This window comes from Coffea arabica, chromosome 5e, assembly GCF_036785885.1.
Source record: "Coffea arabica cultivar ET-39 chromosome 5e, Coffea Arabica ET-39 HiFi, whole genome shotgun sequence".
NCBI classification, from domain to species: Eukaryota; Viridiplantae; Streptophyta; class Magnoliopsida; order Gentianales; family Rubiaceae; genus Coffea; species Coffea arabica.
Window position 1 is genome coordinate 47932486 of NC_092318.1, and position 26744 is coordinate 47959229.

Here is a 26744-nt window from a genome sequence, read left to right on the forward strand (position 1 = left end):
CTACGTTTTCCGTGAACACATTTTCTAATCACATTTTTATCTCACATATATCAAATCGTTATAGTAATTTTTCTACAAAAAATTCAAAAAAAATGCAAACAAGTTATTTGCACTTAAAATTGTGTATTGGTGGATAATATTCTCCTTTTTATGCCTTTTCTTTTGAGTAGTGAAATGATGTACTCGAGAAAAGGCAAACGATATTTAAATTTTTATTTTGATGACAATTCTTGTTAAAATGATGATGAAATTATCCCTTTTAAAGTCCAAATTGCATTTATATTTGGAAGGACAATTTTGGCATTTAATTCAATAATGGCTGCAGAAGTAAAATTCAAACAGTCGAATTAACATCACCCTTGAGAACAGGATAAAAAGAAAAAATAATTTTCTCCTAGGGATGGCTCGAAAAGTTAAATGTTATGCAAATTCTATACTTGAGCCGTTCAAATTATTCGCATTTGTCTCATTCGCATGAGGTCAGGGGAGCAATCATTCAGGCCTCTAGTCCCATCTTTGCCTTTGCATCAGTGGCAATTCACAGAAAAACATGCGCATTTTTATCCCTAAACTTACGATTTTCATTTTTCTTGAAAAATAATCAAAAGTAAAACCAGAATAATTGTTGGAAAGGGATCTGTCCATCTCTTTACTTTTGCCTTCAGTTCAATTCAAAGCTTGAAACAGCTAAATGAAATAAAATATCTAGTTCCTATCCCTTGGATCAGTCGACATTCGTTGGCATGTCAATGGGTAGGATTTGAATTTGATGCTTTAAAGTTTAAATTTGATTCCTTTGATTCAAATTCAAATCCATTAAATTTTATTAGATCCAAACATTTATGAATCTGAATAAGTAAATCCAGACTCGAACTCTGATGAATTTAAATATCTCATGAGTATTCTTTTTTAACATACAGTGAAGAACTAAAGTAAAATATTTTAAAAATATATAGGATTCAAAAATAATATAAATACCATCTAATTTTTATTTTCAAATAATAAAATTAACATCGAAGAAGTTGAATGTGAAATACGATGAATTCAAAGAAAAAACTATTATCAACTACTTTTTATTTGTTTTCAAAACTGCATCGGCATCCACATTCAATCAATCTAAGTTATTTTACAAATGTACTGAATAAAATCCGACCCATTGATATTCCTAGACACCGCAAGTACACAGTCAAAGGCCATGCGCTGTTTCCTCGGAAGGAAAAAAATGAAAAGAAAAATGTGGACTTGGGCGGTCCACGCTCCCAAGATTGGAAAACATTTAACATGCGCGCATGTTTATCCCTCATGGAGACAGCGTTCGTTCTAAGGTCGGAAAAAGCTCTGATTGATCATCACTACCGTATGATGAAAGGCATGCAAATTCCGCCACATACTCGGGCTTCCTGTCCCAGCCAGCCACCGTCCAAACACGTATACTCGGGCATTCTATCCCAGCCAGCCACCGCCCAAACACACACGTAAACAAACACACACGTAAACAAACACTTGCTCAAGAGAAAAGTGCGCAGGAGGACCAACATGAGAAATGGATCTTTCTCAGTTTAGCAGGGACCAAGTGCTTTGGCTCGCAAGAAAGAACGATTCAAGAGACAACTTGCATCAACTCTCAAGGGAGAAATGGACATAGTTTTCTTTTATTTTGGTCATATGCTCTTGACAGAAACAATTCAAGCCAAAAAAAAGGGAAGGAAGATTTGCAAAATGTATAGCAAACTACTGAAATTGACTTGATCACTTCACATCATCTCAAAAGAGTTCCCTTTTGCCTCTGCCACCGCAAGTAACTACTCAAACGTTAAATGATTTACCAATTTCTGAAAGTTTCAAGAAGAGTAGGTACCACTCATATGTCACAGTGAAAACCCTGTTGTCTTTCACATAATTTCAGAATGGGTGCTTCGCTCTAAATTGGATCCCAAAACACGTTCAATTTTAAGGGTTACTTCTTCCCTGTGTTCAACTTCATGTCGTGCAGATTTAGCAAGAGATCGTCTGAGCTCAGATAGACCTTGTTGTTAGAATGAGAGAGGATGCTTGCAATTTCTCTTGCTGCTTCAATTCTCCTCAGTGAGATGAAGGCTGGATTGTTTGAGATTGCTTCACCGATCAGCTGAGCACTCTTAGCCTCACCCTGGAAGTCAAAAGAGTGATAATGTTCTTCAGCAACTTTAACAATGGGCATGTATTTTTTTTAACATAAGGCCAATAAATGTGTATGTTGATACCTAACATAAGGCCAATGTGTATATTGATACTAAACAATCTCCCCAACACCCACCTCCCAAAAGAGAGAAACAAGAAAAGAAGCCAAAGCACCGCTTACCTGTGCTCTGATAATTGCGCTTCGCTTGTCTTGCTCAGCCTTTTCCACAACAAACTTGGCCCTCTCGGCTTCTTGTGCAGCAACCTGTTTAGCTTCAATTGCAGCTGTGAATTCTTTCCCAAAAGTCAGGCTTGTGATCGACACATCATCCAGAGCAATGTTGAACTGGGCTGCTCTTTCTGTCAAAACTTTCCGTATCTCCCTACTGACAGCCTATGGAATTTACGAAACTAAATTTGAGCTCAAAATTTTAGATGACTCCTAGTCTCCTTGCATGCAAGTGCGGTGGTACCAAAAAATAAATAAATGTTTATCAAATAATACACATTGACATGATAAATCAGTGTACTAAACTAGAGCAAAAACTCAGAAGGAAACATTTGGATCTATAGAAGCTTTAAAGTTGTTCTGTAACTAGCCAGATATCAAATCTGGCAAATGTCAAGCATTTAAACAGATGAGACCCAACTATGTACCTCTCTCTGGGTGATGAGCTGGCTAGCATTGTATTGGGCAACCACAGCTTTCAATGTTTCATGAATTATAGAAGGTAGGACTCTTTCGTTAAAATTCTCACCAAGGGTTCGATAAATAGTAGGCAACTGATCTGGCTCTGGACGAGTGAGCACTCGAAGACCAATCTTCACCTGTACAACAAAATCCAAGATTTTTCAGCAAAACCACAATATGCTCCAACGAAATTCAATAAAGAGCCCGAGAACAGACAGCATAGACTGCAAAAACTCCAACTTTAGGTGTTAACTGTATGTGAAACTCCCAAAGAATTATTTCAACTGTTTGGTTTTGGCCAATACTGTTCTCAACTGGTTGGACTTCGTTTTCCACGCCAAAAAAAAAAAAAAGGCACTGGAAAAAAGTATCCACCAATGCTGACTTAACTCACAACAAACTTAAATTTAGGCAATGAACAAATAAACATAGAAAAGAAACTGAATACAAATCAAAAGTCCTAATACATGATCTGATCCATCCAACAGCATTCAGCTATCCAAAATGATCTCAAATTGCAGCATTTGGCATTGACAAAATCAAGTTCTATGTACTGCAGTTGTATTCAATATAAATGGATCTTCTAATAATACCCAAATCTTTCCAAGAGCTTGAAGGAAAAAACAAGGATCTCTATACTGCCCATTCAAGAGAAAAAGGGATAGAAGCAATAAAGCATCACAGCTTGGTCTCAAAAGCCATGGACAGTTGATCCAAGTATTCACCAATATGTTACAAGTTATACAATCTGGCAGTTTACAACCACATTATGCTCTTCTTTTGCTTGAGAAACATGCACATACATGTAGTAGGTGAGGACTTACCATTTGCAGGTCACGGCTACCTGATGTACTCTCAACTAAATTAGGTCGTGCACGAACATCATAGATGGTTGGCCTCTCAAACCATGGGATCATCAAATGTGTGCCTTCAGGATAGACCTACACAAAAAGTAAAAAAGCAGCATATCAGCACATATAAACGTGAATTCATACCTAGAAGGTACAGATGAAGCTTGAGACACAAATAAAAAGCTACAATAGACCATTCAAACCACACCAGAAATAGCACAGACATAAAATGGAGCTAAAGAGATCCATTGCTGCACACAATAAATATTATGCTCCCCACTGGTAAATTTAATGCCCTCTTATTGACATAGCATGAGCAGACGTTTAGAGAAGTCAGCATATGCCATAGTGCTATATCATATAACAACAAACCCAAGAGGCTATGTATGTTAGCCTGACACCTACAAAGCGCCCACCATTTTTGTCCTTTAGCACTTCAAATTAGTGATTAGTGCTACAAGGATCGAGAAAACCTACTAAACCATACTCAAAGGCACCAAAGTATCTGCCATTAGATCGCCCAGCTGCCACTCTCAAATCAATTTTCAATCTGTAGAACACAGAACCGGTTGAGGATCTCAGTAGTCAAATTGGGGCAATTTAAAAAAGCTCACCACTGAATCCTTTACGCATTTTGAACATACGCTTATCGAAGCAAAGAGCACCCATAATATGAATTTCCCTCAATAACTTAAGCCAATTGCTCCACACCTTTTTATACAATCAACCATCACCGATCCTCTTCTCAGAACAGATGTTTAAATGAACTTATACAGTATCCTAGCATATACACCACATTATTGCTGAAGATTAATAACAGCATTTGGATCACCCAAAAATTCTCGCCTGTTATAACATTAGTAGAAGCTCTGAAGAACAAATTGACAGGCTACAGTACCCAACTTTATGTTTTCATCAACATGGACACGTCCATTTACTGAAACACTTAGTAAGAGAAGAATTTTGTTCTTCATTGTCCGGAACATTCACAGACAAACATGAGCCCAAGTTAGCGTATCACTTCAAGGGTAAAGCAATAAGCTCATAAAGAACCACAACAAGCTTTAACTCCTTTGAATCCCCTGAAACCATAATCCAGATAGGCAGAAATATACAACAGCAAAGTAATCATGAGCATCAGAATTGGCAAGTTTTACAGCCACTCAAGAGAGACTGTAGTCTAAAAACCATTTGATCAAGACACTGATGGCAATACCATACCACATATATTATTCATAAAGGAAATAGTAGCACTACTTATAGCAATACTACACCCATATGTTACAAAGGATATCATAGTCTTCAACTGTGAATTTCACACAAACATGTGGCAAAAAGAAATTCAATGTTCAAGAACAAGTCTAAGATACCCTTCGGCCATGCTTGATTCAGCATAAAAAAGATCACACATTTAAACAATGAGAACTGTCAATGACAATAACATTCTTTTCAGAAATATCTGAAAAGGCTGCTACATGAATGTTGCACAAACATACCAAGTACCTAGCTTTGCAGAGTAATTACCAATAGCTATACCTAGGAATAGAATTCCTTATCATTTTCAGAACAGGATACAAAAGTATGCCATGTGCAATTCTAAACTGCTTCAGTTATATTGCAAATTAATGATACAGCAAACTCATCCTCCTACCATTGTGTAATAAGCAGATAACGCAGCATTGGGGGAAGTGAGGGGTAGGGGAAGGAATTAATGGAGGCACCAAAGAGTCAAATGATTAAGTGGGAGGAGGAGAAAATTTGTACAGTAATAAGGAGGATTATATATTACACTAGATCTATACAACATTTACAAGATAAACCAGACTCCATCCAAATGAGATTGATATGAATAGTGAATAAGTAACTACACAAAATGCACTAAAGCATTGAAATGGAATAAAAAACATCACATCTGCCCAACCTTATCCTTAACACCAACTACACGATTGAAGACGATGGCCCTGTGCCCTCCCTCAACATTGTAGAGGCTGTTAGCAACTCCATACACGCCAAGCCCAGCAACAAGTCCTAACTTAATCAAGGCAGAAGCTGCACCACCACCAGGAACCTTGGGGACCTTCATGTTGTTGAAATTCATCTTTGCAAATTCTGACAACAAGTAATTTAAGAAATCATCAATGATATCCAGACCGAGCAGAACCATGGAAAATGATTATTAAAGCATTACAAATTGATCATTCTCGGATGGATTTCAGCTGTACAAATGACACTAAACTTATCTACTACCATTTTCATGATCAAGAACCGATTCACAACTCATAAAGCAGTATCTTTTTACATCAAATCAGGAAATGACAATTAGCTTACCAGCATCCAATAACAGAGAAGTGGCAATAAACTACATAGAGAAGTAGAGAATCATAAAACCACAGCTCATACAGCCCAAGGGCTGTGACAAGGCGGCCCTAAAACCCAAATCTAATTGACAACAAAGATGAGAAGATTGCATTTTCCTTAAACCATGCTTGCAACTCTTAGTCAGTAAAAGATTAATTAAGCAAGAACACACAGAATAGTTTAATTAACTCCGGCACAAATGTACTATACCAATTTTGTCGACTATGTTTCTCATGTTACAGAATTATTCGAGCACAACCCATGAACAAAAAAATTTATCTAACTCCCAGGAGAACCAGCACCTCTGCTTCAGCATAAAAAGGGGTTCATACAAACTAGGAATTACAATGAGCCTCCAAAAATTCACCAAAAATAACTGTAACAAGATAAAAGAACATGAGCCCACAACTTATGATTTTTTTCTAAAGCAAAATCACAAGAAAATGAGCCCATCTGCAAATACACTATAGCCATTATTCAGTAAAAATCATAAAAATTGACAGGAGAACAGCCTCAAATGACGATAACAGAATGAAAGCATACAGCCCCAGAAAACAACAGAAAAATCAAAACTTTTCACCCTTTTCTCATTTTTGCAAGAACCCCAACATAGAAAATCATTTAAGTCTCCGATAGTTCCTAATAGAAGCAGTATATTATACCCAACAATCGAGGTAAATGTTAGAAACGGGGTAAATAAATGGTGGAATTACCTGCTGGAGACGGTGCAGAAAAGAAGGGTTTTTGGAGAGGACGAAGACTGAGGGAAAAGAAGGAATACTTAATAGAAGAGGGTTTATGGAGAGAACTTGGAGAAGGGTATACGAGGGATAATTTCAGAAACCTCCCCTGAGGTTTCTGACAATTTCACTGACCTCCCCTGAGGTTTCCACAATTACACTAACCTCCCTTGAGGTTTCTGATTTTGTAACAAAATCAGCCCATGACCACAAAAGTAAACATAAAAAAGTGTTTTCAGGAAAGAGAGGAAATTTTGTTCCCATAAATGCCCTTAAGGTAGGTGTACAAGTTATATTAGTGAATTAATGAAAACTAATAAAAATCAGAAATAAATAAGAAAAAGTGAGAGGATGGGTATGGGAATCATAAAATTTTACTTATGGATATAAACAATTGGGTAACGCAACCGACCCAATTAACCCATCTACCACCACTCAGGTCATTTCACAAATACATTCATCAGACAAAGCTTTCCTCTTGTCACAAAAATTCAAAGCAATGTGGTACATGTTCACAAGCAAGCAGGTTAAAATCCCGCCTGCATAATAACGTTGAAACCCGCAAGCGGGATTCTGTGTTTTTTTCTATTTCAAGGTTAGCTCGCATGCGGGTTAATGTTATATTTGAGCGCGAGAAGAAAAAATTGGTAATTAGGCTCTTTGGGCATTATAAGTAAATATTTAAATTAATGGCAGTTTTATTACACCAATATTATTGTATTATCATTATTATGATTATTGTATTATTTCTTATGCAAATATAACATTTAATTATTTAAATTTGATTTTATTTTTACAATTTATAAAATTTTTATCACTTATATAATATTTTTAAAACCCTAATACATCTAAATTTGATTTTATTTTTCAAATTTATAAGATTTTTATTTAAAAAAATGGGATACGGATAAGATATCCGGTTGGTTCGATTTGCATAGGTGCATATGAGAATATCCGAATACTCTTTAAACCCGCATGCGGGTTTAAGGAGATTATGGCAACTCTCTGACACACTAGTTACCCGTCCAACTTGTGTGTATTAAAATATATTTAAATATTATATTTCATATTTTTGTTATTTAGAGTTTAACAAAACATTAATATTGGGTAGATTTGAGGGATATGCATAATTTTGCATATTTGTAGGAATATTAGAAAATGGAAAATTTGGGTAAATTCCCAAATTTTGGAGGTAAGGTGTAATCCAAGAACTAAAACAGTCATTTATAAAACATTAACAGTAATAAGGTGCAAACCAAAACTGCAATCCAAGAGTAATATCATTACAAATTTCATAACCATACATTAAATAAATCGAAATGCAATCCAATACTATCCAAAAACACCATCTGCCTTATCATATTTTAGTCCTATAATAACACAAAATGTCTTGGGTATAATAGTAATTTTGCATTATATGATGTCAGCAATTGGGTCCCAAGTTCTGCCAGGGGAGGTCAGTGTAATTGTGGAAACCTCAGGGGAGGTCAGTGAAATTGTCAGAAACCTCAGGGGAGGTTTCTGAAATTATCCCGGGTATACGACTATCCGAGTGAGGGGTTCAGTAGGGATAAATTCACATACCCCCCTGAGGTTTTTAATAATTTCAAAAAATTTCCCTCAAGTTATAAAAATTACATCTACAGCCCCTATTTTCATTGTTTAGGCAACATTCTAGGCCCAAAAGGCTAAAATTTTCTCAATAATCCTCTAATGTCTTGGGTTATAATTCACAACAAAGTTAAAAAGAAAAAATATAGTTCACTGTCTCTATTTCATTTATCCTTATTTGTTATCACCATTGCATATCCCCGTCAACATCCAAATCACCATTAAGTAAATACTTACTTTTGTTCTAATGTTCCTTTTTTATCTTAAAATTTTCTATGCATACCATTGTATCAACTACAAATGCCATATCAGATATTCAAAAGTTTACCTACAATATCAAATTTTGCTTAATACACAACAATATTCTTAAATTTCAATCCATGATTGCCACTTTTCAAATACAAAATAGTTTAAGTCATCACCTACAAAATAGTTTAAGTCAAATACAAAATAGTTCAAATACAATATTCTTAATACCATTGTATCAACTACAAATGCCATATCAGATATTCAAAAGTTTACCTACAATATCAAATTTTGCTTAATACACAACAATATTCTTAAATTTCAATCCATGATTGTCACTTTTCAAATACAAAATAGTTTAAGTCATCACTACTAATATCAACATCCAATATACTCCATCCACACAAAGTTCAAAATCAATCAAATTCTCTCTATAGGAATAACATCATTAATAATTACAAATAAAAAATAAAGGAAAAATGATCGGTTTCATCCTTCACATTTCACAAAAATATTCTTTTCGTCCCTCACTTTTAAAATGAATCAATTTCGTCCTTGACATTTAAAAACTAAAATTATTACATCCCTAAACCCAAATTTCAATCTGAATCAATCCACCAATCAACCTGATTACAAATTTCGGGGGTGTAATTGGTAGATCACTTGGTTAACTCAACTTGATATTCATGTGAAATTTAATTAACCTAAAAATAAAAAATTATAACATAAAAAAGAAAGATTAATTTTTTCTACATTATCATTGTATACACTGACGGTTTTATGTACCGCCATATCATTTTAATTTAAATTTAAATATCAAATTTTATATGTATGATACACATCAAGATTCGCAAGCAAGCATACTAACGGTGCATGAAAAGATTTACCAAAAAAAAAAAACTCTACTATTCCAAGATAAAGAATGACCTTTTATGTTATAATTTTTATTTTTTTGGTTTAATAAATGTCATGTGAATATGATGAAGTTGATCGAATGATCTATCAATTCTATTTTCGAAATTTATTACTAGGTTGTTGGGTGGTTTGATTCAGATTGAAAATTAGGTTCAGGGATGTAATAGCTTTAATTTTTAAATGTCAGGGATAAATTTGCTTCATTTTAAAAGTGAGGGACGAAAAGAATATTTTTGCGAAATGTGAGGGATGAAACAGGTCATTTTCCCAATAATAAAAACAAAATGCAATTATAAATTTATCAAAAACACTTTTTTTTCATAAGAACCACAACAGTATAATATTTATTTAGTCCATATTCCACTTCCTATCCTTAATTTTTTTAATTTTTTTTCACTGTCACTGTTTTCACCTCCATCTAATTTGATAATGAAATCATTACTTAACTTGTCAATTAACAATTTCAATTTGCTAATGCCTATAAAAAATTGGAAATAAAAATGGACACAAAGAAACTATTTAATAATAATAAAAAGAGAGAATCAGAAATTGACACCAAAATAGGTAAGCACTGGTGGTTGGTATGTATGACGGTTTTGTTAGTGGTAGCAGTACACATTTGATTGATAAGAATAAATAAATGAGTTTGGAACGAAAATAAACGTGGGAGAAAGAGGATACACAGTTAAATAGGAAAAGACTGTAATTTGAATTATTGGTTGACAATAGACGAGAGAGTTTTAATTTTCATAGAGTTTTTCAATGAGTTAACAATTAAAGAAGGACATTGTTGTCTTTTTATCACATCAAGGAAGGTTTTTATAATTATGCAAACCTCAGGAGAGTTGAGCGAAATTGTAAAAAATCTCAAGGGAAGTTTTTGAAATTATCCCGATTTTAGTATGAAGAGTCATCGATTTAGGGTTTTTGGGAGAGTTTTTAGAATTTTAATATTTCTAACCCCTTTCACTTATTTTCTTGGATCAGGCTCCCTTCTTCTTTTTTTTGGGGTAACATTTCGATTAAGTCCAAATAAAAGATTCCAATAAGTTAAAAAAATTTCTAATTTATTTAATGCTTTAATTTTCTATTCCAAAAAAAATTGCTGGATAATATTTTTTCATGTTGGAGATTTTTTATTCTAGACGCCAAATGCATGTGTTGGACACAAACTTTTGTGGGTCCAAAAGTTTTGAAGAGTGAGCCCATGATTTAGCCCAAGATTTTATTTGCTTGATATGTTGAAGCCCTAGTTTTGACTTGTATTGAAAGAATTTTTATTAGGACAATTTGCATTTATTAACTACTCTTATAAAGCTATAATCCATAAGTCAGTCCAAAGTGGTGGTTCTTGCATTATTCAACACGATTCTTGTTCTCTAGTGATTTTGTAATACTTAAAAAATTTGCTATGAAAAAATTCAGCAATATTTTATATAAAGTATTTTCACGTTTTCGTCAATTTATGAACATAATCCATACGTCTCGACCAAAAAAAAAAAAAAGAAAAAGACTAGGAATTAATCGAGAGATGTATTAAAACAAATGAAAAGTCAATTATGGTCAAAAGAATACAAAATTATTCTCAAGGGTAAACGGGATTAATTACACGTAGAAATAGAAAACTTGATCCTAAATTCATGCATGGCCAGTTCATATTCATGGTGGCGAAGACTCTTAGAAAGCTATGATCCGGAGGTGAGTCCGGAGTAGTTGATCTTGCTTTGCCTTATTCTGTTGAACGGTAAATGGTCTTCTTGTCTAAGTAGTTATTCAGGTTCTGTGATGATTCTGAAATACTTGAAAAATTTATTGTCAGATGATGCTGCAACATCTTATCCCGAATTTTTTAAATTGAAACTAATTAATTCGGTGAATTTTGGACCAATCAATATTTGCTGCATGAATTTTTGTAAATATTTGTATTCATAGTTGACAATTTATATATGATCCCTCCAATACACCAATTAATATACAACAACAACAACATGGCCAGGAAGGCCATAATAATTTGTATCCACCCTCTACTTAGTCAATATATACACACAAATTATGCATTTTTTTTATAAGTGGAAGGTCTTGAACGCAGAATCTCCTACTTAATATACACAAATTATGTGTTACATTAATTCGCTTATTATATATCCTGAGCTAATTACCCCCACCCTGGCCATTTGCTGCAATAATATCCAAGCATGTAATGTGTTACATTAGTTGTCCCTATAGCTAGTTAGCAGATGGTTAGGAAGGCCTTTCATAAAATTAAGAAGCAGATGTTAGGTGATATATCAAGTGTTGATACATTTAAGGCCAATAATAGCTTTGTTGTGTCATCTGGTATAATATCATTGGATAAAGTTTCTTTATTGTGCATGTCATAGGAATATTATTAAGAACTTTAATTTGCATGGTGGTCTTAGGTACTTTTCCCCTTCACTCCCATTACCTTAATATAGTGGAGAGAATTGGAAAAAGAAAAAACATTAAATCATGATTGTATTTAAGTGGAGAATGCGTTACATCGGAAATGGGACAAAGAAATTGACAGATGAAGAATGAAAAGAACTCATTGTAGCTATAGCTTTTCCGAAGCTACATTATTTGTTCTTTGAATTATTCGAACGCTTAGGTGGAAGCTTTTATTAGACATGAAAGAGACACTTGAGCTGATGAACATATGAACAAGACGATATTTTCCTGTTTAGTCATCCACTTTCGGCAATGAATTAGACCTCTTTCTTTTCTATTATTTTCTTTACTTTTTATCCTGTTAAAGTTAATTACAAAACGAACAAGGTGATGATTGAGAACTTAAGAGGATATTTCCATTGTCTTTTTTGAAAGAGTTTTTGTAAAAAAAAGATAAAAAATAAAATCATTGTAGTATTTTTTGAAATGTGATGTACGTAACATAAAAATGTAAATGAAAAATGAATTAAGGAAATATTCAAAAAAAAAAAAACTCAAAAAATTTCCCCCATTAAAAATTCATCTCTTAAAAATGAGGTGTTTTTGATGTTGTAATTAAGATGATGGAAATCCATCACGTCCTCTACTTGCTTGTATAATAGTGGAATTATTGATAGTCTATACTGTAGAGGCATCATTGGAGTCTTTCAATTGCATTCATTTCAAGACTGATCATCATACATAAGATCATGAACAGAAGACTAGTGTATGAATTCAATTTGTGACTTCATTAGTGTGTGCCAGCCTCTAGTTCTTGATCTCTAATTTTAAGTCTCAATTACACCACAAAATATGTACAATATAAAAATTAACGTATGTCATTACATGACACATCCATAGTAACATACAAAATTCAAATCGGACAATCTTTGTCACCAACCCTATTCTGGGCTTGTTCTCGGTTGATTGTTTTAACTGATTATAGATTTTGATTTTGTACCATCAGTTTTTTGTGATTCTTCGAATATTTTTGTATTCTGGTTATAGATTTTTTTAATGATAAAAAAGTTGAATTTTATAATCACCTAAAAAATAGCTTTCACTGATTCTGATTATTCTTTATAATCAGTTTCTGTAATCAAATTTTGTAAAGTCTAAAACAGCTGAAAACAAGGCCTCCGTAACTGGTTCTAAAAAATTGTAGTGTGCATGGGTTCTAATTTTTTGTACAGTGCATCGGTCATGATGTTTGAAGTTTAGAAAAAGGCTAAATGAGCACTAGCAAGTTTACAGTAATTCTTACATATTATTACTAATGAAGAAGACTCAAGACAAGAGTGCTCCTAACTCAAGGCTCAAATCTTTACCAGTTGAGCAATAAGACATTGGCCACTAGCAAGATGGCTGATAGGGAATGAATATAATAGCAGAGGATGTATGACACCAGTGGACCAATGCTCAAAATAGAACAAATCAGAAAGCAAGTAGACAGATCAATCATAGGCATTATAAAACTGAAAATGTTCTTAGTGGTTGAAGCCATGCCTTTTGAGCAGATAGCCATAGCCCATATGCCATGTTTAAGGCCAGTCTGTCAAAAGTTCTACATTGCATATTCTTTTCTTGATTAAATCCCATGTTCTATCCCCTGATGTCTGAACTAGAGTTGGTAAAGCTGTTGGGTCCAGATCATGTACAGTTTATCGCCAGCCTCAAATTTATACAACTCTGATGTGCAATCATTGACCGGAAGCTTGAGGATAATATGCAGTAGAATTATGGAACATGCGCCCCTTGATGAATATAAATATTCATCCCTGTGGCTGTGGGTTTTGTCTACTGAACATGGGAATTTGCACGTTCGACGTCTGCCAAGGCTTCCAAATGCGCATTTGAGAAGAAAAAAAAATACTACTAGCATCATTCAACAGTTAGATGATCAGAAACTTGTGTTGAAGCATTCTCAAGTTAAATTGTTTGTAACTTTTTATCTGTTATAGCAATACGACTGAAGTGTTTGATGTATCCAACTTCAACGAATGCAGTCACCATCAAAAGTATTATTCAATCAACGATCCATAATTGTGCTAATTTAGACCTCTTAATAGTGCTCTGGACGTGGTTGTGCGTTGAAATTTGCATGATCACTAGTTGATGGACTATTACAAGTGGTGTTGATCCAATCTTGAGCTGATATTTCTACCATATTATATATTTTTTTTAGATGTCCATTTCTCTCTTTCTAACAAGGATTTGTCTTGATTCAAATCCATAGCCAGCTCATTCCAGCCAAACTTCTACATCTTATCCCATAAAACCCCATCTCCTATCAATCCGTTTCTTGCCCATCACCACAACCACAATGGCTCAAACAGCTCTCTCTCAACTCCTGGCACTCGCCCCATTTCTCTTCCTCCTCCTCCTCCGCATCAATGCTCAATCCTCCACAGCTCCAGCCCCAGCCCCAGAAGGGCCAATCAACACAACCGGCATTCTTGACAAAGCTGGCGGATTCAGCACTTTAATTCGCCTCCTGGATGAGACACAAGGAGGCAATCAAATCGACAACCAACTCAACAATTCCCATGACGGAATGACTCTCTTGGCACCCACAGACAATGCATTCCAAAACCTCCCAGCAGGTGCACTCAACAAGCTTTCAGAGCAACAAAAAGTTCAACTTATTCAGTACCACGTTATACCTAAATACTATACCTTAACGAGTCTTCAGACAGTCAGCAACCCTGTCAGAACCGAAGCTTCCGGCCAAGATGGGGGCGTTTTCGGCCTGAATTTCACCGGCCAAACCAACCAAAACCAAGTCAATGTATCATCTGGGACGGTTAACACTCCAATCTATAATGTTGTGAGGGGAAAATTTCCTTTGGCTATTTATCAATTAGATAAGGTTATGTGGCCAATGGAATTCAATGAATCCAAGGCTTCTGCTCCTGTCTCATCTCCACCAACTTTGAACTCAACCAGGAGTGGTTCTGGTGATGGAAATACTACTGCAGAAACGCCTTCTACTAAAAGTGATGCCAAAAGTACGACTGTTGGCTTGAGTCTGATTTCAGGGCTTTGGTTGCTTTGCATGGGGGTGCTGTTTTGAGGAGGAGAGATACGAAAATATATACTTCTGAGGTCTGATTGGCTACAAGGATTCGTGGTATAAGTTGCTTGAGCTGGGCATTTAGACCTTATATATCTCTGCATATTTTCAATCTGTATTCCATTGTTTCTTTTCTTCGGCAATTACCTCTGTTTTCATTGTTTTGTACATTGTATCTATCTGATTTTGCAAAGATTTTTTTTACTTTATTGGTGTACTTACAATGATCAATATTTGTTTCAGATGCTTGTAATAAATGCAATTCCACAAATTCTTGAAGCAAATTGCGTCGTAGAAATTAGATCCACTTAATCCCAAGATCATACACTACATCTTTAAGTGGCTTTGGAAGTGAGTGCACTAGTTTAGCTTTGACTGAAACACCAATTGTATGCGGATCTCTTATTTTTGTTAGCATATTATGACTCAAAACAAGCTTCGTGAAGCACCGAATTATTCAGGGAAAAAAAAATGGAATGAAGAAGCATCTAAATTTATTTCCACATTAGCTACTAATTTTTGCCATTAAGCTTGACTTTCACCAAGACATTTTCTCTAAATTAACCTTTGTGTCATTAACTTGGTTAATCACCATTATCTAATTTGTCATTGTAGGGGAAGTCTTACTGTAACTGTAGTTTGCTAGAGGCTATGGTGAATGGCTTACTCTTTTTTTTTTTTTTTTGACAATTAGAAGTGTTTGGATAGCAGATTTCTCCAACATTTTCCAACTCACATTTTCATATTTCCAACCACCTTTTTATCTCACATACGTCACATCACAAAAAGTGCTACAATAATTATTCCAAATAACACTCTATCCAAACAATTCAAACCGGAGATTTTGAACACGTTGAAATCCAATTTGTAGTTTTTTTGAAAGGAAATTAACTACATTAATCATAATTTTTTAAACCTTTTCACTTATAAAGATGATGATAAAAGTATAATGTACTCAAGAATAATCTACTAAAATTGGTATGCATTAGCATATGAAAGGATTTTTTTTTTTTTTTTATAAATATTTTGTGAAAGGATTCGTTTGGAATCTTAATTCATAAAGAGGCATAATTTCAGTTATACACTAGGAAAGTTATTTGCACTTTATATTTGATTTTTTTTAAATAAAGGAGTGGTGGAATTTAGAAAGTATGAGAGGGAAAAGGCGATTAGAACCTAAAATCTCCCATTATTTTGCGGTTATTTTTGTTAAAACGTACAACTTTCTTTGCACACTTAAATAAGATATTGTATACAAGTGACTATCCATCCATGCTTGTAGTATAAAGTCCAAAATTGTGGCATCTCCACTAATCCACCTTTCCAATGCACCCTTTGCAGAATTTTTCCTAATCACACTTCATTCTTTCCTATTTCTTATCTCTCTTGTAATTTTTCTAGAAAAAGGAAATATGAGGCACGTATGAAACTTTTATCTTCTTATAACTATTTATTTCTTACCAATTTAACTTTTTTTTCATTTGACAGATGACAGTTCAGATATTCACTTCTACAAATTTTAGATCAGAAATCTCAACCGTGAAAGAAAATTAGCTTTAATTAGTATAAAAGAAACCTCTATCCTTAATTATATAAAACCTCTAGATGAAATGGACAGATAATAATAGATGGCTCATATTGCTTAATCTAAAAATTGCTAACTCACTATACTCTTATTAGGTGAAATTTGGACATTATATCACTTTTTTGGGCCAAATGCCTCCCAATTTTTTGGACAACATGACACAATTAATACTAGGTTTTGTTAATCATTATGGAATGGAACCTTGCTTAAAAGTGGTTAATTAATTAGATAATCCATTTACGATCAGAACCACTTTTAACTTTAGTTAAATATTAATAATTACTATTTTTCTCAAAACCAGCTGACAATAAAACAGCAACTTACTACACGTTGTCCTAGACCTCTTACGTTACCATTTTTTCTTCTTCATTTTCTCTCCCATTGTATAACTATAACACCTCTGCACCTCCTCCATACACGGTGGCTTTAGGCGGTGGCAACGGCGGAGTTGGTGGATGGCAAGAACCAATAAATATTCCTCTATTAACTTCAATGACATCTATGAGAAAAAAGTAGGCAATAACAGCTCTTCTTCATCATCGTTTCCTTCTCCGTCATCTTCTCTTTCATCGTCAGCCTCATCTTTGACAAGTCCCAATAAAACCATAATCTCAAATTCAAGAATCCATGGCCATATGCTTGTTTTGAGCAAACCCGCTACTCCAAAACCGAAACCCATCGTTGTTCCGCAGAACCCAGCTCCGAAAACTCCAGCTTTGACGAAACCGGATAAAGTTCCAGATCAAACCGGATCTGAACCGGATAACATCTCGCTGCGTCCGCAGGGTCGAACCGGATCCGGTTCACCCGTCACTTTGTCTCCTTTGCCGTCTCCCGGGAAACCCGCTTCTCCTTTGACCGCGCCGTTGTTGAAATCGGACCGGTTTGTGCCGCCACATCTTAGACCGGGTTTTGCGGGCCGGGAGGCGAAGCTACCTGGACCCGAGGCTGTGAAGGGTGGACTAGGCAGTGGAAGAGGAAAAGGGCAGTTTGGAGCTCCGAATCATTACGGTGAGGAAGGGAGACCGAAATCTGGAGGCGGCTATGAGAGGATGAGAAGGATTGGTGCTGAACCTGAGGCAATGAATTTCACGACCCGACCCGGTTCAAGTGGGGCTCGCCCGAGTTCCAGTGGGTGAAGGTATTGTCCAGATCATTTATCACTTTTTTGTTCTTTTTTCTTTTGGGGTGTTTGACAATGGATAAAATGGTTGTTCTTATTTAAATATGTTCCAATGATATGTTAGAGTTTGTTCTTGAATGTGTGAATCATTATATTTATTTATAGCTGCTTTTGTTTATATGTTCGGCCTATGGGTTAGGAAGTTGGTTGTTTAAGGAAGACAATTCTTTAAAATTTATGTGCTTTCTCTTTATGAGCTTTCGCTTGTATTATTTCCTGAATACATGTAGAAGTAAATGGGAAAAAATACGTCAAGTTCTTGGTGTATATGGTGATTTGTTTTCACCTGTTAATGTGGTACTTGTGTATAAATTTCTGATTGGACTTTTCTTGTTTTATAGTGATTTCTACTGAATTAGCCTCTGTCCTCACAATTTGTGAGGAGAGTCAGTCACCAGAAAAACATTTGTGCATTCTTCTTTCCTTCAGAGATATTAGAATCGTCGTTGACATGTTTGTATTTTTGCGGAGTGGTTGTTTGTAAATATGCAGCGTTTAATTTTCTTATTGGTATATGTGCATGGATTTTTTTTTTTAATGTAAGACTTGCCAAAGAAGCCGTAGCACGTGCACATTTATATTGGTCCAGAGATGGCAGGATCTAAAAAAATTTGAGTGGTTGAACAATAGCCCTGGGGGAAGATTTGTTGCTTTATGACAAGTGGTGTCCATTATATGGGCAACATATCTTTTGCCGCAAATATGGTTGCGTGTTTCATTAGGGAAGTAGGCGGCATGGTTTCATAACCAGTCTCTTTATATTCATTTGTCTGTCATTTTTAGGTTTCTCTCCAAATTTTGTGTTTAAAGTACAGTTAGACCATGCAAGAAGATTAAGTGTAGTTCAGCTGGGTGAATTTGTTATTGGCTCAAGGGAAAGTAAATTTTTGGAGATTTGCTTTTGTTTGGTGATGATTGCTTTTGTCGTTATGTGTAGTGTACAATTCAAATCTTGAAAGAGCAACTAACTCGTTCGTAATTTTTTTCCAATTAATTAATCTCATAGTAAACAAGTTATGCGCAATTTTGCATGCTTGAGTTGTCAAGCATTGGTGATCTTTTCTTCTCTATTTTATTCTTTGGCATAAAAGATCTAGAGAAAATTCATAAGGGGAGAAGGGAAGTGAACCGATTAAGATCTTTGTGTGGGTCTTTGTGTCTTTCTCTTGATTCCTTTTAGGGCTTGGCACAAGAAGTCAAGATATTTTGATGTTGACGTTGCTGTATCAAGTGGATGGTGTTCAATTGCTTCGAATATTTTCTTTTCAAAAAATTATAACTGGAGAATTTAATGGAAGAGTAATTTTCTGATTTAGTTTGACAACAATAATTTCTGCTTAATCGTTGATGTCTTTGATCTGACTCTGCTCAGCATTTTCTTTCGATGTACTTCTGAGGAATCAGATGCGGACCATAATGTGCTTTTCTTTAGCCTAGGTTGGACACTTCTGAGTGATTGGTTTGTGCAGTTAGCATTCACAAAGCTTTGCATAAGGTTGGCATGACTTCTTGAACTGGCAAATGGCATCTGTAAAACTGAACACCAGTTGTAGAATTGAGAGATTTCAAAAATTTCTTGAGACAGTATTGGCTTTTATTCAACATCTCCTTGTGTCTGCACTGGCAACAATTGTTGACATGACTGGTATTCAAGACTATAAATTCTGGAATTTAATACTACTGTTGATTGTAGAAGTTGGAAGTTGAGCCCATAATCGTGAGAGTTTTTTGTTCAAAATAGGGGCGAAGATGCACTTCCTTTCTTGCAATGTGCCAGGTGAACCTTGGTGTTTGTTGTTGAGCATTTTTTGCTCGAGCAGTTAATGGTTCTAGAGGCCCTTCAATCTGCTGGAGAAGTTGCCAGATGAGTAAAGGCAAAGCATGGACATGGTACCAATGGGGCTACAAGGTTTCAATATGGGGAGAACATGAATAGAAAAGCCCTACAGTTATCGAACAAAGTGAGAAACGAGGGTGACTATTTTGTTTGTAGCTTCTCCCAGAGAAAAAAGGTTTTTCAAACTTCTGTACATGCTTGGATGGGCTCTTAGGTTGCCTGTACATACTTGTTTGACCTTTTCCTATACAGGGTTAGTTCTCAACAGCTTATTGTATGAGCCACAAGCAGCTTCTTTTCCAAATTAGTAAAAGCTGATTCTGAAAACAGGCCTTGGCTTTTAGCTTCTCAAAACATTTACTCAATTTTTTAAAAATGTGATGGCAAAAACATTTACTCAATGTCATCATCAAATTTCCAAGGTTAAAAGATTCAATTTCAAATAAGCTGCATGTAGCTTATCTACAGCTGTTGAGAACAAGCCCACAGTTTGTTTGAGGGTTGAATGGCATATATTTGATGAAGCATCTGGAAGGATATAATCTCTCTCGCATCAACTGAGCAAAATTATGGTAAGGCCTTTTGTTAAAAAGGGCAGAATCGCAGAATTTGCTATGTTTCTTCCTACTGCCATGCCTGTCGGACAACTAGTGGAGCACTGCTAAAGAAAGATTCCATCGGGGGTTGTATAGAATTACATGGTTGCTGTTGAATGCTTGAATAAAATTTTTCTTCCTCAATACCATTTATATCTAATTGTCTAAGGTATTGTGACATTCTAAAAGCAATCCAAAAAAGTGACTTTCTAAATAAATGTAATATTGGTAAAGGTCAGCCTACAGCTATATTCTCTTTCCCTTAGAAAGTAGAGTATTTTTATAAATTAGTCGGGGTCTCTGATGCTTATGTCAGAGCAGATGGGGAGGATGATATTTTTAGCTCAAGTTATTTACAAGAGATGATAATTTGATTTAATGGTCAAACTAAGATGCAACCTGACTCTTGTGGGTTTACTGCTAGATGATCAACTTGTTGCTGATTCAAGCTAGTGCCACTTCAGGCTCTTGAACTGAACTCCTGTTCTCTCTTCACATAGGCTAAGGTGCATTGTAGAAGGCTAGTTGTATTATGGCTTGCAGTGAGGCGTTTGGCCATAAAATGATTCTTGGTGCAAGGAATGCACCAAGGTTTCGTGAAGACTCACAGAGTTGCCATCTCAACCATTGGAACAGTTTGTGTGTCATATACTCACAAAATTGTTTTTTCTATATAATTGAGATATCATTATCAAAATATATGCTGCCTCAGGACGGTCACTGTTTTTACTGATGAATTTTGTGTCTGGATACGTACTCATTACCCCTATCAACCTTCACAATGGTTGAGGGTTCAATTGTAAGGGCTCTTGATAACTTTGTTTGATCTACTAATAACTGAAAAGACAGCCACTATTATTGGCTGGTAAAAGCATTGAAAATGAGATGATGATGTGCCTGCACATATTTTCCCATCTATCCCTTTTCCTTTTCACAGCTAAGTGATGGCGTGCATCAAACTATTCTCACTCAAACTTGACTTGTACAGAATTCTGTGAAGCTGAGATCGTCTTTCCTGGGGCAAGGATGAATGAAGTCTTGAGAATTCGGTCTTTGCCAATGGATGATCTTTAAAATTGGATCTCACAGTTGTTTTAGATGCTCAGTGGATGCTTGTGTCATGGATGTTGATTTTGACCAGGTAGCTCCTCTCCGCAATAACACCGGGTGACAGGAAGGTTTCTTGAACTGGTGCCATTTCTTAGAGGCTCGAGGATCAAAGCCTTACTTTCTTACTGTTGACCTTGTTGCATTATTTTCCAGTTAAATCAGGAAAGAAAAAAACGAAGATGACAAAGGAATGTAGAATCTGTTTGTATGATTTTCTTCTTTTGTTTACTTTGTGCTCCTCCTGTCTTAGAGGAGCATGTTATGGTGGATTCCTGAATTACTTCAATTTACTTATCATGGCTGTACTGCTCTGCAGCATCTCACTCTGTTACAATTACAACTCTTTACTTTTTTCTTTTGATATTATTCTTCGTTTTTACACTTCTGGGGTCGGGGGATCATCCATATCATATGTTTCTCTTGTACCATATCATTGGCTGATACATACATCTGCTTGTGACAATTATATGAGATATGGACATGGGGAATATGTGGAGAAACTCCAACATTCCGTTGCCAAAATAGAACTGGCAAAAGTTTTGGTTTGCAGTGGTAGACTAGTACTAGTTGATTTTAGATTTGGAGATGTTTGTCCCATAACCAGATGGGAACAGCCGAACAGGACAATATGACAAAAGCATCATCCATCAAGTGAAAGGCTTCCCTCTCCATCTACATTACTCGCCTGTCTTCTTTGAAGGAAACAAGAGTCAACTTGCATATCAATACTCGGTGCTTGCATTATCGGAGGTCAGTTGGCTATTGAATCTCAATCCAATTAATTAAGTTTAACTAATACTTAAAAAAGGTAAATTCACAGTTACAGCTGTTTGAATGACAATTTTTTTTCCTTTTACGTCATTGTTTACAAATTTCGGCTGGTTAAACCATTTTTTTAACCAAATTTTATTGCATTGTTCGGTGCCTTCTGGATCCAATTCAGCTTGGGACCGGGAGTTAATTGGCCAACCAGCTAGGGAGTTAATAGTTAACACCACCAACTCGAGTTAAAGAGTGTGTAGTTTATTTTCTACTAGTGTTTAAGGCACATTCTCTGTCTGCAGGGGCGAAACTAATACCCTATAGTAAGTGAGGTCAAATTTTAGTACGGTAAAACTTATTTTTTTAACAGTACATTATAACTTTACAACGCAAAAAAAAAAAAGTAAAAATTACTAACATTCATACAAATTATAGTTGTATCATATGAATACTCATTTTCTGAAAATGTTGCAAAATTTATTCATTATCAATTTGGTTAAATACATTTTTTCAATCTAAGCAACTGAAGCACTTGAATTTTTTCAAAAAAATTTTGCGAATTACCGTCAACTTGATCTTTTTTGGTTTCTTTTAAGAAATTTTTCTATAGATTATTATAAATAAAAATCATAATAACTTAGTTTTATCTTATAAATAAAAAAAAAAATTAGCATCGACTTGAAAAATTCTTGTTTTTGGAAACTTTGAAAAAATTGGTTTGAAGAATTCATTTTTCCACTCCATTCAAGAAAGCTCATCCCTTTTTTTTTTTTGTTGCAAATTTAGGAAGAATTTATTCTTGAAATAACTTCCATAAATAACTTGAAATAAATTCAAAAATCGTGATGGTAACAATTATGAATTTTCAATTGTATAGGCTTTGACAATAGCACTATACAATTATGAAAAGTGGTTGTTATTATAGAAGACTATGCAGGGGTGCTCCCAATTTATACATTGTGCTTCCACCTTATGTATTGTACAGATGTATAGATACTAGAAATGACTCTTGTTGATTCGTCTAATCCAACTTAGTTATAGACATTGATAGGCGAGTTTCTCTGATACAGGTTTACAGATGTAAATCATCTAGTTGTATTGCATGGTTCCTGATGTTTGGCTTTAAGTTTGTCTCAACTTAGATGTAAATCATCTAGTTACACATGTCAAGCGATGAACAAAAGACAGACACAGAGCCTGAGGATAGAACTTCATCCCTCAGTAATCAATTAATCATACTGACAATTTTGAACAATGATGATCACACTCCACAAATTGCAAGATGCACAGAAAACAGAATAGTTCTATTGCCAAAGTGGCGATTACTGGCAGAGCAAAGGATATTCCAACCGTGGGAGACAAAGGTTGAGGGTAAAACTGAAACCTCAATTATTGTAGCAGTACAAATTCTGAACTTTTAGTCTAAGGATAAACCTCAATGAGACAGCACACACCCAACAATGGAAGTACTTTGTAGTCACTGAAACCAGCATCTTGGAAAAGCTTTGCCCATTCTTTCTCACTTCTTTCTTTAGCACCGTAACCCATCAACATCTGCATGTTCACACCAACTTGTGTTTCAACTGACTCGTCATCTTTCATCTGGCTTTCCATAATCATGTCGATAATAATGACTTTTCCCCCTTTGTCTCTCCCTGGAATAGCCTCTTTGCAGTTCTTGAGAATCTTCACACAATCTTCATCACTCCAGTCATGAAGAATCCACTGTTTTCCAGTAAAATCACAAAATTTAGAATACAGAAATTAGCTGTGTTGGCGTCCTAAATTAAGATTATCACACTCCATCACTGCCTCACGCATCGATTAACGAGCGCCAAGAACTCCAGTTTCTATAGCAAATATTCTAGCCTCTCAAGCAAAAAGTTTGCATATGATTATTACTGTTATTCTTTCATACAACAGGCGTCTATGTTAGCGATCATACAAATCAACTATTAAAGCTGGACGTTCAATTGTTTATATTTTAGTTTATTGAAATCGTTGTAGACATGTATATCAACAACGGATTTCATAGAAAATGTCCTTAATTACCTTGAGCAAGATTGCATCAGCAGCAGGTACCTTCTCTAGCATATCTCCTGCAACAAAGTCCAAGTTCTCAGTTCCCTCTTGGCCGGCAATCACGTGTGGGAGATCACACACAACACACTCCATGTTGGGGAAATTTTGGGCAATGGCCCTAGCAACTGCCCCTGTGCCACCCCCAACATCCACTAAAGATGTCAAGCCGTCAAACACAAACTTGCATTCGGTCATCATCACCTGAACGATTAAAGTAGAATCATTGGCCATGGATTCATTGAAGAGGTTTGCAAAATTAGGTTCTTCAGCAGCATAAGCCCAGAAGTTTTTCCCATGCGCCGTATGAAATGGAGAGGGATCATCATTCCTGAACCACTCAGTCAAGGAATTCCAGGGCTTCACTAAAACAGGATCGCTCATATAAAAGATAAATGCCCTTAAATTGAAAGGCTCCTCTTTTAAAAGAAGACGGCCTGCAGCTGTGAGGGCATAGCCTTGATCTTGTAGAACAAAGAAGCCGGCATTTGATAAGAATCGCATCAAGCGATAGATGTGGTTAGCCTTCGAAGGGTTAATTGGAAGGGCAGAAACCAGCTCAGAAAGTGTGATAGGCTTCCCATGTTGATTGATGGCATCAGGGATTCCCAGTTCAATTGCACATTTTAGAGATGCAGACTTTCTGAAGTTGAGCATTTGGTTGCCTACATGATGTTGAGCTGCAAGAAGCTCAGTAAGATCCTCCACTCTTTCCATTCCTGCAACTTTTCGAATCAATGATTTAGGCTGCTTGATTATTGCTTTACAAGTTGGGCAAAAATGGTTTCCAGTTTTATAGCGGGTGAGTACAGAGACCAACGGCATTTGCCTGCACTTAATATAAGTCTTTCATTTTTTTTTTTTTGGCTGATTAGTAACAATTAAAAACATTTGAACAAGTTCCGACATGTCTGTTTTTGGCTTGTAAAGTTGAAAAATCAAAGGTCTTTTCAACAGGTAGTGTTGGGCTGTTTCATAGGTTCAGCCGGCTTCAAATCTTCAGTTACCGAAGTTTTCGATTCCAATTCAGTCAGTCGCTCAAATGACACACTGCAATGTGGATTCCACTAAATCAGGTCACATGTAAAATTAAAAAAAAATTGTCACGTGACGAGATTAGTGAATTTAACATGAAATGGTCCTTTACATTCACAACTAGATTGCGACCGAATGTTCGCGACCGAGGATTTGATGCCTGGTTTAGCCTTTTCAACTTAATAACGTTGATGTTGTACTAAGAAACGAATAAAATGAGCCAAAAAAAAGGGCTCTCGATTGTCTTTTTAGTTGTCGAATCACGAAATTACGAGCAAATGAGAACGCATTTGTGCTCTGTTCATTGTTGATAACCTTCTGAGCCAATAATTATCCTGTAAGCCAATTGCAATATACGACTTGCATCAGTGCTATAATCTTGGAAGCGGTTGCATTATCAAAAAAATTAAAAAGAAATAAAAGCCAACAACATCAAAGTTTTTTTTTTTTTTATATATATAAATATTTTTAAAATAACAGCAAAAAGTTTTTTTTTTTTAGGTAAAATTGGGCTTTTATTGAATGGAAAGTTTTAAAGTTTTCTTTTTAATGTTTATCATGTTTTATTCTACAACTGTCTGAAAGGTTTTTATCCTCATTATAACAAGACATATCCTTCCCTTCCCATTTGATGCCCATCGTGTATGTTAAATAATCCTCATCCTCATCTGATATCAATTTACTTTTTTTTGGGGGGGGGGGGGGGGTACGCATCTTCAACAACTATTATTTTCTTATGCCTACGATTAAGCCACTTCGCATTGCCAAATTTTCTAATAATCCAAATTAATCAACGTAAATAAGTGTTTTGGAATTCCACACTAAATGGAAAAGGAAAAAAAAATCTCAAAAATATTTAAAAATGTTATATTACTAATCACGTCCACGTTTTCTAGGACAATTACAAAGAGCTCTCCTCAAGTTTTATAAATTACACCTAGCTCCCTTGTTTTTACTATTCATGTAATAATATAGACCCAATAAGTTAGATTTTTTCCTCAAGAATCCTAAACTACCCTTTTTTATACAAGTACTTTATAAATCACCTTCATTTACATTTGCACCAAACCAATAATACTATCAAGCCAAGCAATTCCGTCAACATCGTCATAAAAATCGTTTCTTGCAACCCACATGTTAAACTAGATCCGACACTGAAAAATTCATTCACTCCTTCAATAAAATTCTATAGGTCCCATGGAATGGTCAAACTCACAATCAGTTACCTATGTTTTTATAATCGTCAGCTTAGGATGTTAAGGTCTGGTTCCACACAAATTCTTGTACATGAGCCATATTATGGCCATAAAGGGAATCCTCAGGGAGTTTTCTGGGTTTGGATGGAATTAATTAGGTTTAAAAGAATAAAGTCATCCCTATGACTATTTAGATCTTTAACAAATTCATTTTGCCAAATCAAAATTTCATTCACGACGAATCATACCTCAAACTTCAAATCCATGG

The 26744-nt window shown here is 35.3% G+C and overlaps 3 protein-coding genes and 1 non-coding gene across 4 annotated transcripts; 2 read left to right on the top strand and 2 right to left on the bottom strand.

Annotated features, from left to right (window-relative positions):
* Nucleotides 1-1624: 1624 nt before the first annotated feature.
* On the bottom strand, nucleotides 1625-6859 carry LOC113688238 (prohibitin-1, mitochondrial-like). Its single transcript, XM_027205996.2, has 6 exons — nucleotides 6774-6859; nucleotides 5624-5811; nucleotides 3676-3792; nucleotides 2818-2988; nucleotides 2342-2554; nucleotides 1625-2149 (listed from the first exon to the last, which is right to left on the bottom strand). The coding sequence occupies exons 2-6, from the start codon at nucleotides 5798-5800 to the stop codon at nucleotides 1958-1960; spliced, it is 870 nt and encodes a 289-aa protein (XP_027061797.1). The 5' UTR covers nucleotides 5801-5811; nucleotides 6774-6859; the 3' UTR covers nucleotides 1625-1957.
* Nucleotides 6860-14265: 7406 nt separating this feature from the next.
* On the top strand, nucleotides 14266-15302 carry LOC113688288 (fasciclin-like arabinogalactan protein 9). The gene has a single exon (XM_027206076.2). The coding sequence runs from the start codon at nucleotides 14344-14346 to the stop codon at nucleotides 15091-15093; it is 750 nt and encodes a 249-aa protein (XP_027061877.1). The 5' UTR covers nucleotides 14266-14343; the 3' UTR covers nucleotides 15094-15302.
* A 1608-nt stretch (nucleotides 15303-16910) lies between these two features.
* Nucleotides 16911-21722, top strand: LOC113688127 (uncharacterized). Its single transcript, XR_011814366.1, has 2 exons — nucleotides 16911-17819; nucleotides 21283-21722. It is a non-coding gene; the product is annotated as an uncharacterized protein (transcript).
* Nucleotides 21723-23449: 1727 nt separating this feature from the next.
* On the bottom strand, nucleotides 23450-25103 carry LOC113687782 (tabersonine 16-O-methyltransferase-like). The gene is made up of 2 exons (XM_027205309.2): nucleotides 24219-25103; nucleotides 23450-23891 (listed from the first exon to the last, which is right to left on the bottom strand). The coding sequence occupies exons 1-2, from the start codon at nucleotides 25068-25070 to the stop codon at nucleotides 23589-23591; spliced, it is 1155 nt and encodes a 384-aa protein (XP_027061110.1). The 5' UTR covers nucleotides 25071-25103; the 3' UTR covers nucleotides 23450-23588.
* Between the last annotated feature and the right edge of the window lie 1641 nt (nucleotides 25104-26744).

Bases quoted from the DNA above. Each gene is read 5' to 3' on its own strand.
- LOC113688238 (XM_027205996.2), bottom strand. From the start codon at position 5,800: ATGAATTTCAACAACATGAAGGTCCCCAAGGTTCCTGGTGGTGGTGCA. The intron at 2,989-3,675 runs GTAAGTCCTCAC...TTTGTTGTACAG, and splicing joins GTAGCCGTGACCTGCAAATG to GTGAAGATTGGTCTTCGAGT. The intron at 2,555-2,817 runs GTACATAGTTGG...TAAATTCCATAG, and splicing joins AGCTCATCACCCAGAGAGAG to GCTGTCAGTAGGGAGATACG.
- LOC113687782 (XM_027205309.2), bottom strand. From the start codon at position 25,070: ATGCCGTTGGTCTCTGTACTCACCCGCTATAAAACTGGAAACCATTTT. The intron at 23,892-24,218 runs GTAATTAAGGAC...ACTGGAAAACAG, and splicing joins CTGATGCAATCTTGCTCAAG to TGGATTCTTCATGACTGGAG.
- LOC113688288 (XM_027206076.2), top strand. From the start codon at position 14,344: ATGGCTCAAACAGCTCTCTCTCAACTCCTGGCACTCGCCCCATTTCTC.